The 11,370-nt window shown below is 54.5% G+C and overlaps 2 protein-coding genes across 17 annotated transcripts; both read left to right on the top strand.

Annotated features, from left to right (window-relative positions):
• The first annotated feature begins 634 nt into the window (after positions 1 to 634).
• On the top strand, positions 635 to 6,761 carry USP21 (ubiquitin specific peptidase 21). 5 transcript variants are annotated; one of them, XM_081485048.1, is made up of 13 exons: positions 635 to 813; positions 1,639 to 2,259; positions 3,062 to 3,121; positions 3,249 to 3,369; positions 3,593 to 3,704; positions 3,886 to 4,041; positions 4,551 to 4,615; positions 4,866 to 4,969; positions 5,151 to 5,237; positions 5,523 to 5,601; positions 5,830 to 5,937; positions 6,049 to 6,163; positions 6,375 to 6,761. In XM_081485048.1, the coding sequence occupies exons 2-13, from the start codon at positions 1,660 to 1,662 to the stop codon at positions 6,463 to 6,465; spliced, it is 1,698 nt and encodes a 565-aa protein (XP_081341174.1). In that variant the 5' UTR covers positions 635 to 813; positions 1,639 to 1,659; the 3' UTR covers positions 6,466 to 6,761. The 5 variants fall into 5 exon arrangements, with proteins under 5 accessions (XP_081341174.1, XP_081341175.1, XP_081341170.1 ...); XM_081485049.1 differs by lacking the exon at positions 5,151 to 5,237; XM_081485044.1 differs by lacking the exon at positions 635 to 813 and having other exon boundaries at positions 1,481 to 2,259; positions 6,375 to 6,757.
• Positions 6,762 to 6,889: 128 nt separating this feature from the next.
• Positions 6,890 to 11,312, top strand: PPOX (protoporphyrinogen oxidase). Of its 12 annotated transcripts, none has more exons than XM_081485066.1 (13): positions 6,890 to 7,073; positions 7,831 to 7,925; positions 8,074 to 8,208; positions 8,344 to 8,459; positions 8,642 to 8,774; positions 9,081 to 9,225; positions 9,338 to 9,528; positions 9,959 to 10,019; positions 10,197 to 10,315; positions 10,399 to 10,509; positions 10,609 to 10,758; positions 10,970 to 11,012; positions 11,095 to 11,312. In XM_081485066.1, the coding sequence occupies exons 2-13, from the start codon at positions 7,839 to 7,841 to the stop codon at positions 11,235 to 11,237; spliced, it is 1,434 nt and encodes a 477-aa protein (XP_081341192.1). In that variant the 5' UTR covers positions 6,890 to 7,073; positions 7,831 to 7,838; the 3' UTR covers positions 11,238 to 11,312. The 12 variants fall into 12 exon arrangements, 10 of the variants coding, with proteins under 10 accessions (XP_081341192.1, XP_081341190.1, XP_081341196.1 ...); XR_014052164.1 differs by lacking the exon at positions 6,890 to 7,073 and adding an exon at positions 7,463 to 7,662 and having other exon boundaries at positions 10,590 to 10,758; XM_081485064.1 differs by lacking the exon at positions 6,890 to 7,073 and adding an exon at positions 7,463 to 7,662.
• Positions 11,313 to 11,370: the final 58 nt, after the last annotated feature.

The raw sequence follows: 11,370 nt of genomic DNA, 5'->3' as shown, positions 1-11,370 counted from the left end.
GCTTGCGGTTCTCATTGGTGTCTGTAATAGTGGGTGAGTAGCCTAAGGTTCAGCAGGCTACCACCCAAGGCACATGTACGACCATCCTAGTTCAGGAGGGAGGGGGAAATGGAGGAAGCTCTGGTCTGGACCAGAATGAAAGGAAATCCTGACTGCTGTCCCTGCTGTTGAAATCTGCTCATGTGCTTTAGCAGGGAGCCTCCTGCTTCGGCCTGCAAGATGACTGAGGACTGGTTTTGCAGGACCAGTAGTCCCTGCCCTCCGGGGAGCTTCCCATCCCTATGTGGATACTTCTCTGGTCTGTGGGGTGGACCCCGACCCTGCATTCGCATCCCTGCTCCCTGGGAAGGTCTGTGCTGCATTGGGGGGGAGCATACAACGGTTGTCAGGTTTATATCCTTTAGGGCCACGAGATGGGGCGATGGGACTCTGTACTTTAGGGTCTTGTTTTGGAGTGATGGTTTAAAGAAAATTTTTGGCAGAGCTGGGAACTGGCGGTCCTAAAGTTGGCTGTGTTTCCATGGTGTCAGCCGCGGAGCCAAGGGGGCGGGTTCACGCAAGCGCCGAGGATGCAGGTGGGTGGAGTCTGACTGTGGGTGCGCAGGCGCTCTGAGAGACAGTGAAGCCGGTGGCCGGTGCCCGGGCGGGACCAACAAAGATGGCGGCGGCCCCTGCGGCGGGAGAGAGCTGGGCAATAGCTGCGGCTAAAGCTGCAGCCGGGCCCGCGGGGGCGCTGCGCGAGGGTAGTAGGGGGTGGCCCTGAGCTGAGGCCTGACCCCGGTTGGCCTCCCCCGCCGCCTCACTCGGGGACAGGTACGGTCCGGGGCGTATGGCGTGGGGGGTTCCGAGGGAAGACTGCTCCAGACTCAAGAGATCGCCCTCCACAAAGGCAAAGCCGCTGGGGACCTGGCAGGCCTGAGAGAACTGGGCTGGAGGGACCAGCATCCTTGGATCGTGGAGAATATGTCTCTGGACCCCGTAGCCAATCAGCAGCCTCGGCCTTTCTGCCCTCGAGGGGGGCGGACCCGGTTGAAACCTGCTGTGGTGGGCGAGGTGCAGAGCTTGGAGGTCAGGGAATTAGTTGTTCGTCCTCCCTGCTCGCCACTGCCCCTAAGCCCCAACATCACTTTGGAGCTCAGAGGCGGGGGGAGGGAGTGATTCGCAAGTCACCCTTTTAATCTACTTCATTTGCAGCCTGGAGGGGCAGAGGTTTGAGAATGGAATGCTGTCTTTGGGGCTGTTATGCTTGCATCCACACCCCTATTTGACCAGAGGTTCTAAATGACCCAGAGCACATCCCACTTGACTAGCCAAGTATGGGGGACCTTCATGAACATTTAGATTATAAAGACAGACGAGATAAGAACTGTCTTTTCCTTGGCTCTCCAGTAAAGCTGTATTCTGCAGGAAGAGGGTAAGGAATGTAGAGTCAAAGCTCTGGACTGCTATCATTCATTCATTCATTTACTCAATGGTTACTAAGTGTTTACTTTGTGCCAAACACTATGCTAGCTATTGGGGATACAGTGACTGATATGATAGACATGGTTCCTACCCTCCATGCATATAGCTAGGTATGGTAGCCTAGGTTCCCACCTCCCTCCATGTTCAAATGTTGACCCTGTCTTCTTCTCCCAGGTCCAGCCTCTGGTGTCCACAATGCCCCAGGCTTCTGAGCACCGCCTGGGACGGACCCGAGAGCCACCTCTTAATATCCAGCCCCGAGTGGGATCCAAGCTACCATTTGCTCCCCGGGCCCGGAGCAAGGAGCGTCGAAACCCAGCCCCTGGGCCAAATCCCATGTTACGACCTCTGCCTCCTAGGCCAGGTCCCCCTGAGGAACGGCTCAAGAAACTGGAGCTGGGACGGGGACGGACCTCAGGCCCTCGTCCCAGCGGCCCACTGCGGGCAGATCATGGAGTTCCCCTGCCTGGCTCACCACCCCCAACTGTGGCTCTGCCTCTCCCATCCAGGACCAACCTAGCCCGTTCCAAGTCTGTGAGCAGTGGGGACTTGCGTCCAATGGGGATTGCCTTGGGAGGGCACCGTGGCACTGGAGAGCTAGGGGCTGCACTGAGCCGCTTGGCTCTCCGGCCTGAGCCACCCCCTTTGAGACGTAGCACCTCTCTCCGCCGCCTCGGGGGCTTTCCTGGGCCACCCACTTTGTTCAGCATACGGACAGAGCCCCCTACTCCCCATGGCTCCTTCCACGTGATATCTGCCCGGCCCTCTGAACCTTTCTACTCCGATGACAAGATGGTGAGGATTCGCCAGCACACGTGCCCTTCCATGCCCATGTTCCTCCATGCCTGCAGCTTTCTTACCATCATATGGCTTTCCTTTCTCCTTTTGCCCCAAATTCCTTTTTCACCCTTTCATTTCAGTAGTGTGGACTCTCCTCTCCCTTATTTAAGTACCCTCGAGCCTCATAGACCCTTTTCGGGCTTGTCTGTGACTCCCCAGCATGGTTTGCCATTTCATTCTCCAAGGAATTAACTCAACCATTTGGAATTCTTTGGGTCCCCAGGCCCTTAATTTCCCTTGCTGTGCCTTCTCTCCTAGGATGCTTGCCTAGGTTTAATTAATCTCTGGAGCCAAGGAGGGGCGGGCTCAGAACATCTGAGCTAATGTGGTTGCCCATTTCCCGAGCTAAGTAAGCTAGGCTGATTGCAGTTGGAGTCATCAGGAGAGGGTGTAGAAAGGGGCCACGGGTGCAGGAGGGGGCCTTGCGGGTAGCAAGGTGGGGGTGGGGAGCAGCTGGGCAACCATGCCAGTGCTTGGGGAGTTGCCCCAGGAGTTGCATCGCCGGCTAGCTGGGCAGAGGAGTAAGTGGGGAACAGATGGGACAGCCATGGCTGAGACCGTGGTACACTCAGCTGTGATGGGCTTACTGCTCATGGCCAGTGAGGTAGGGAGGCCCTGATACTCAGTGAGGGAAAAAGTGTAGAGTTTGGGGGTGAAGGATGGGGTGGGGAAGGCAGTGGGCAGCATGCTGTGGAAAGGTTCAAGTGCCAGGTAGGGTATACAGCAACCTGTTGACTGTACTGTACTGACCTTCCAGGCTCATCACACACTGCTTCTGGGCTCTGGTCATGTTGGCCTCCGAAATCTGGGGAACACGGTGAGAGCCATTCTTCCATCCTTCCTAACAGGAATGTGGACTGGTGTTGGGGACGGCATGGGGAGGGAAACTTGGAGGACAGCACTGAAGTTCTCCTAAGGCTTCTTGTGTCTCTCCTGCTCCCCAGTGCTTCCTGAATGCTGTGCTACAGTGTTTGAGTAGCACCCGGCCTCTTCGGGACTTCTGTCTGCGAAGGGACTTCCGTCAAGAGGTGCCTGGTGGGGGCCGAGCCCAAGAGCTCACTGAAGGTAGGGCAACAACTCCTGCTCCTCTCTTTCAAGACCTCTGTTCCCCAACCCCGTGTAGGTTCATCTGCCAGTGTCGGTGACCCCGAGCCTGAAAGCTGGCAGTTATATCTGTTTTTCACTCTGTCTGATTTCCTAGAGGTTGTTTTCCACCCTCTGGGCCTCCTCTTGCTTCCCTCTTGTAGTCATTAACTTTTGTTTCCCTTCCCCACTCCCATCCTGATAGCCTTTGCAGATGTGATTGGTGCCCTGTGGCACCCTGATTCCTGTGAAGCTGTGAATCCTACTCGATTCCGAGCTGTCTTCCAGAAATACGTTCCCTCCTTCTCTGGATACAGGTGGGAGAGCTGGAGGGTATGGGATTTCTCTCTGGCCTTGTCTGGGGGTAGGGAGCCCTGGCAGCCTCATTCTGAGCCTTGAGATGCTCTTCATCCAGGAAGTGGGGACAGATGTCTGGGAGAGATTAGTGACTGTGGACTAAGGAGGAGTCAGTTGCCCATGCTTTTTGTCTGGCTGTAGCCAGCAGGATGCCCAAGAGTTTCTGAAGCTCCTCATGGAGCGGCTACACCTCGAAATCAACCGACGAGGCCGCCGGGCTCCACCAATCCTGGCCAGTAGTCCTGCTCCCTCCCAACCCCGCCTCGGAGGGGCTCTGCTAGAAGAACCTGAGTTAAGGTAAGGTTGCTCCCCCTCCCTCTTCTCCCCAGTAGTTTATCAGCAGCATTCATCCTTCAAAGAAGTAAGTGAGTCAAGATTAAGGCTGTAGGGTCCAAGGAAATACATAGTTCAGAAAGTGGTTTGTGAAGCAGTGCAGAAGGAGGAAGGAGGAGGAGGAGGCTGAGGGGCACAGATGGAAGCAGAAGATAGTGCTGTGGCTGTCACCATATTGACGGAGGAGGGGATAATTAACTTATAAGGTACAAAAGGGGTTTGGAGCCAGGTGGAGGAAGACGGCATGTTCTTCCCTTGTCTACATTCCTTTGTTTTCCTCTCACCAGAAAGTCCTCTGAAGGAGGACTCCTTGGACTCTTTCTTGAAATTTAGAGAAGGAGCTGGGGCACAGAGGGGGTAGGGTACAGGGTGGGGTGGGGTACAGGGCTTTGTGGATCATTTCAGTGGTGTTGGGGGTGCCCAGTGTTCCTGCTGTCTCATGGATGCTTCCCACTTTCCTTGATCTGTGGTAGCGATGACGATCGAGCCAACCTAATGTGGAAGCGTTACCTGGAAAGAGAGGACAGCAAGATTGTGGGTATGGAATAAGACAGAGTGATAGGGGAAAGTGTGGGGGGGGCGGGGCGGTGCAGGCTTGGTAGAAAAAAATCAAAACTGTCGAGGGGTATGGGAACAGGACTGGGTGGAAAAGTCGTTAGAGGCTTGTGAGGAGTGTTGGTGGTGGGAAAGCAAAGGTCAGGTAAGGGGGTGGAAAGAGATGGGATTACAAGAAAGCACCTTAGGCATCCCACAGTGACTGTTTCTTCTGCCCCTTTGCTTCTATCTAGACCTGTTTGTGGGCCAGTTGAAAAGTTGTCTCAAGTGCCAGGCCTGTGGGTATCGCTCCACGACCTTCGAGGTTTTTTGTGACCTGTCCCTGCCGATCCCCAAGGTGGGATTCCAGAAGATTCCCGGGGTGGATGGGACATGGGTTCTGTGACGCAACCCTCCCACCCCTAGTGTGGGAGGGAACCCTGTGGGTCTCTGGAATAGAAATGAAGCTTGGATTACTTGAGAAGAGTTGGAAAAGTAAATTCATACCATGTTGACCCTTCACTCCCCTTTCCCCCCAGAAAGGATTTGCTGGGGGCAAGGTGTCTCTGCGAGATTGTTTCAACCTTTTCACCAAGGAAGAAGAGCTAGAATCGGAGAATGCCCCAGTATGTGGGGGTTCACAAGGGATATAGTAAGGGTGGGAAACCTGGGGGGGAGCTCCGTATGTGTAAAAGGGGTTGCATGGTGCCTGAGTATGAAGAAGAACACATGTGTCAGGGTTTGTAAAGGAGTTTCAGGTATGTCCTGGTGCTTCCAGGGCAAAGGGCAGCGGCCCAGAGGATACAGAACTATATACAGAGCACAGTGAATTTGTATGAGTCAGGATGCCAGAAAAGCCAACTGAGGTGAGGAACACATTAACCTTCTAACATTATTTGACATTTATTTAGGTGTGTGACCGATGTCGGCAGAAAACACGAAGTACCAAAAAGTTGACAGTACAAAGATTCCCCCGAATTCTCGTGCTCCGTATCCTAATCTTCAAATTATTTCTCCCATTGATTCTTTTTCTACATTTTCCATGTTTACAGAAACTGGACATTTGGGAATTCAGTTTGCCTTAGGAAAAGCCTGCCACTCCACCTTTCCCTATCATGCTCCCCAGATGTGTTCAGGGAGGGGTGGTGAACAACATTCAATTCCTCAGCCCCCTTCAGAGGCCCTCTGCCTCCCAAATTCTCCTTAACCAGAGCTTAGATCTTAACCGATTTTCTGCCTCCCGAGGCTCCATCAAGAAAAGTTCAGTAGGTGTAGACTTCCCACTGCAGCGACTGAGCCTAGGGGACTTTGCCAGTGACAAAGCCGGTGAGTCTGGTAGGGAAGGTCCTGTGGAGCTAGCTCCATGAAGGGGAGGGAGAGTGGGAGCAAGCGGGGCACAGCTCTGACTATAGAATTTGGTCGTCTGTGACTCTGAAGGAAGCCCCGTGTATCAGCTGTATGCCCTCTGCAACCACTCGGGCAGTGTCCACTATGGCCACTACACAGCGCTGTGCCGGTGCCAGACTGGTTGGCATGTCTACAACGACTCTCGGTGAGAACACCGTGCCATTCAACTCCAGCCCTATTCCCACAGCAGCCCTGACACCTTTCCCTAATGCAGGGCCCCGGGAGAGCACAGTGCCTGGGGGGGCGGACGGGGTTGGTATCCTGATCACTACCTGGATGCTATGAGGCTGATCTTGCGGGGAGGTAGGAATACACAGAGATGATCACACCTCTCTCCCCATGTCCTTTCTTCCTAGTGTCTCCCCTGTCAGTGAAAACCAGGTGGCATCCAGTGAGGGCTACGTGCTGTTCTACCAACTGATGCAGGAGCCACCCCGGTGCCTGTGACATCCCTTTTAAGCCCTGGCACCTGTGAAACCCTTTCAACACCCTTAAGCCCCCAGGCTCCCCATTTACCTCAGAGACGTCTATTTTTGTGTCTTTTTAATCGGGGAGGGGGGAGGGGGTGGTTGTACCTCCCATTATTTTTTTTATTAAAAAATACCCTTTCACCTGGAGGCTCCCTTGTCTCCCAGTCCCATGTACAGAGCTCCACAGGCCCCTGCCCGTGTACAGCCCCCAGACCCTCTACAGTCTCACTTTTTTTGTGAATAAATTTATTTTAAAAAAAAATGATGTCCTTATTTGTATTTGTGTTTCAAGGGTGTGGAGATACAGAACTAGGCCGAATGGGGAGTCTTCCTGGGACTCAGTTCCCTCTCTGAACAGATGGGGGCCCCGCTCAGAGCCGTGGGGGTGGGGATAGGGGTGTGGGGCCAGAACACGTTGATGCCAAGGTTTACATTGGGAGGAAAAGAGGGAAGGCAAACTTGAGACTCGTAAAGCTGTAAGGAAGCCTGGAGCTCGAGTGCGGGCACGGGGGTCCACGGGTTTTGCCAGCGTAGGGGGTTGCCTCTCGAGAGCGTGGTACCCAGGGACCCCTGTGGATAAACACGGTACGCTGCCGGGCCGTCCTAGCTCCCCCAGGCCTAGGCTGTTGCTAACATCAAGGAGCTGTTTATGGAGCCACCTCCCCGCGGAGCAGCCTCCAGCGTCCCTATCTACTCTCCCTACGACCAAAGCTCATAGGACCCTCCCTCCAGGGTTCTCACCCTAGGTGGGGACTGGGAAGCTCGAGCTGGGGAATGCTGACCAGGATTCAGCTCTCGCCGATCCAGCCCTGAAGGGAAAGCCTTGCGGGATATGGCCGCTCTCTCCAACCCGGCATCGAAGCAGTTAATCTCCAGCTTCAGAGAACCGCCTTCTACAGGCTGGAGCGTCAGCGAGACTAGAATGGACGGAGAGTCGGAGAGACCAAAAAGCTTGGGGGCGGAGGCAGCGGGCTGAAAGCACTAGGCCTAGAGAGGGGTGGGAGGGAAAGCGCTGCAGAACACAGGCGTCCATTTGGATCCCCAAGCCCTGCGCGAGCAGATAGCGTGGGTGTGGCCCTTATCCACCTCCCCTGTCCCCCCGGAACGCCGGCGGGGTGATGCGCTGAGACCTCTACCTCCTCCTTTCGCCTCATTTTTCTCGTTCCCCTCGTGGGTGAGTCCTAGGCTCTGGAAGGGGACCTCAGAGTTCCACCACCCCATCCGCCGGCTCTTGGTTTCCCCGAAAGCAGCGAATGGCCGGGGGTGGAACGCGGAGCTCGCAGGTTTTCTGGAGAGCAGGCTGCTTGCTGTCACCCTGTCCCTAGTGCCTCTTCACCCGCAGGTTTCTTCATGGGCCGGACCGTGGTCGTGCTGGGCGGAGGGATCAGCGGCTTGGCCGCCAGTTATTACCTGAGCCGGGCCCCCTGTCCCCCCAAGGTGAGTGGCCCCACGATGCCAGAGGGAGCTCCTTTACTACTTCTCTCCCATTTCCAGCAAGAGGGAATGCGCCGCCCCCTTTTTCTCCTGACCCCTTATGCCGCCGCGGCTGTGGCTGTAGGCTGCAGTATCTCCCTCTTGTCCTCAGGTGGTCTTGGTGGAGGGCAGCGAGCGCCTGGGAGGCTGGATCCGCTCAGTACGAGGGCCAGATGGTGCTATTTTTGAACTTGGACCTCGAGGAATTCGGCCGGCGGGAGCCCTGGGAGCCCGGACCCTGCTCCTGGTGAGCGGCTTGTAGAATGCCTAGGAGAGATTGCGGAGGGGCCTTCACTAGAGGATAGAGTTAAGAGGAGCAAGTGGATTTGGTGGCCAGTCCTTTCCTTAGTATATCCTCTTCTTGAGGACGTGTGGAGAGCAGGTTTCTGAGCTTGGCTTGGACTCAGAAGTATTGCCTGTCCGGGGAGACCATCCAGCTGCCCAGAACAGGTTCCTGTATGTGGGTGGTGCTCTGCATGCCTTGCCCTCTGGCATCAGGTAACGTTATCACTTCCTTACTGCCATCCTTCTCCTTTGCCCTTATCCTCACATCCCTTCCATTTCCTCATCTCCCAGTCTGTCAGCCCTACCAGCAAAAGGGGCCAAGTGAATGAAAATGATCCCCTGGAGCTGGGGAGGTAAATCAGAGCTCCCTTTTCACTGTGCCTTCCTCCATACAGGGGGCTCCTCCGCCCTTCACCTCCCTTCTCCAAACCTCTGTTCTGGGCTGGGCTGAGGGATTTGACCACCCCTCGTGGCAAAGACCCTGATGAGACTGTGCACAGTTTTGCCCAGCGCCGCCTTGGTTCTGAGGTAACACCACCCAGAAGCCCCCAAATCCCTCCCCTTCTAAACCAGCTGCAAATCTACCACTAGGGCCCAAATCTACCACTAGGGTCTCCTCTTATGTAGCCTCTGAAAATGCCCTCTTCTCTTCATACCCAGTAGCCCCCCAAACTCAGTGTTGAGGTGAATGCCTTCACTTCCTTCCCATCCATCTGTTATAGCCAAACTGCTTTCCAAGTAAACCCATGCTGCCCCCATTCCCTACCAAGCAGGGATTAGTGGAAATTAGTGCAGTTTATTCCTTGGCCTCTCAATCCTAGTCTCACCCTTAAGGTGGCGTCTCTAGCCATGGACAGTCTCTGCCGTGGAGTGTTTGCAGGCAACAGCCGTGAGCTCAGCATCAGGTCCTGCTTTCCCAGTCTCTTCCAAGCTGAGCAAACCCATCGCTCCATATTACTGGGGCTGCTGCTGGGGGCAGGTGAGGGGGCAGTTGGTTTAAGGGTTGAAGATATTATTAAAGACTGCCAGACTGAGGGACTGGAGGCAAGGGGTGCTAAAATAATGATTCTTCTCTGCTTCCTCCTCTGCAGGGCGGGGCCCACAGCTGGACTCAGCACTTATTCGCCAAGCTCGGGCTGAGCGCTGGAGCCAGTGGTCACTCCGTGGAGGGCTGGAGATACTGCCCCAGGCCCTCAACGCCCACCTGACTAGTAGGGGTGTCAGTGTTCTCCAAGGCCAGCCAGTCTGTGGGCTCAGTCTCCAGGCAGAAGGGCGCTGGAAGGTAGGAGAGCCTCCTGGACTGTAATGAACCTGTGTGTTAGTTTTCATCTTTGTTTAAACTCCAGGACTGGAGTTTCCCTTTTTCTTCTGTCCTAGAAGATGCTTAAATATGGGCTACCCCAGGTTCTTAGGCCTTATTTGTGGACCTTCCTCCAAGACCATTTGATCCAGATCTGTGGATAGAAGCAGTGCTTATATATAAGTGGCTCCCAGCTAAGGGAAAGAACCACCCAGCTCCACTAAACATTTCAAATTGGCCCATTGTCTTTTTTGTCTGGCCCACTTGCTGGTGTAACGGGGATGATTTTTGTTTTGACTACATAGTCAGTCTCTTCATCCTGAGTTAGCATCCAGTCTCTCTCCTGCCACTTGGATGCTGGGAAACTGAGGCAAAATTCCCATGATTTCTTTTAATGTTTTCATCCTTTCAGGTGTCTCTAGGGGACAGCAGCCTGGAGGCTGACCACATTATTAGTGCCATTCCAGCTTCAGGTAATGGGATAGCCACCCTCCCCTTCCCCAGCCAGGGTGAGGAACCTAGCTTCTTCCTGGGCCAACGGGACCATACCATGCCCTTGAACTGCTCATCCTTTTGGGGGTCTCATCCTAAGGAGGGTGGCTAAAACTGCACTGGGAATGCCTCCTGAGGCAGGCTTCTCTCTCCTCCAGTGCTCAGCAAGCTGCTCCCTGCTGAGGCCACACCTCTGGCCCAGGCCCTGAGTACCATCACTGCTGTGTCTGTGGCTGTGGTGAATCTGCAGTACCAAGGAGCTTGTCTGCCTGTCCAGGTGTGACCCAGAAGAGGAGGAGAGACAGACATGGGCTCAGCTGGAACCCTTCCTTCCTGACCCAGGCTGTTTGTTTTCTCCAGGGATTTGGACATTTGGTGCCATCCTTCGAAGATCCAGTTGTCCTGGGAATTGTGTATGACTCCATTGCTTTCCCTGAGCAGGATGGGAGCTCCCCTGGCCTCAGGCTGACTGTGAGAGAAGGCAGCCATGCTTAGTGGGGGTTTCCAAAGGGCTCTTCTCTGCCCCAGTGCAGTAAGGCCAGGCTGGTCAGTGCCATATTCCCTCCTTAGGTGATGCTGGGAGGTTCCTGGTTACAGACACTGGAAGCCAGGGGCTGTGTCTTATCTCAGGAGCTGTTCCAACAGGAGGCAGAGAAAGCTGTTGCCACACAACTAGGACTGAATGAGCCACCAAGTCACTGCTTGGTCCATCTACACAAGGTGAGATGGTAACACAAGGTGAACACTCTCCAGCTACCTAGTAGAGGCAAGCCTTGGAGGCAGAGACTGATCTATTTGTCATTGTCTATCCAGGCCTGTTGTTGTTCAGTTATTAAGTCGTGTCTGACTCTTTGTGACCCCGTAGAACGTAGCAGCGAGGCCTGGGATATCAATAATAATGTTTTCCATGTATCCCTTTTTCTCTCCCCAGAACTCTATCCCCCAGTATACATTAGGCCACTGGCAAAAATTGGGTAAGTTGAGAAAGCAGCTGGGCTGAGAAGAGCCATGAAAATAGACCCCCAGCTGTAATATTCCTTTTATCTTTCCTTTCAGAGTCAGCTGCCCAGTTCCTGGCTGCTCAGAAACTGCCTTTGACTCTGGCCGGAGCCTCCTATGAGGGGGTTGCTGTCAATGATTGTATAGAGAGTGGGCGTCAGGCAGCAGCCCGTGTCTTGGGCACAGAACCTAACAGTTGATCCTCAGCTCCCACTCTTTTTGCCCCTGGTGGCAGGGATTCTCTCACCCATGAAAATAAAAGTTGCTAAAGCTTGGCTTGGTCTGGCTGTTCTGTCATCCAAGGGCAGAAGGTGGGGGTGGGTGACCAAAGAT

The sequence above is a fragment of the Giraffa tippelskirchi genome, chromosome 5, assembly GCF_054371585.1.
Source record: "Giraffa tippelskirchi isolate mGirTip1 chromosome 5, T2T-mGirTip1v1.2.pri, whole genome shotgun sequence".
Lineage (NCBI taxonomy): Eukaryota > Metazoa > Chordata > Mammalia > Artiodactyla > Giraffidae > Giraffa > Giraffa tippelskirchi.
The sequence above is the reverse complement of the archived record's forward strand: the minus strand, read 5'-3'. Positions and strand labels throughout refer to the sequence as shown.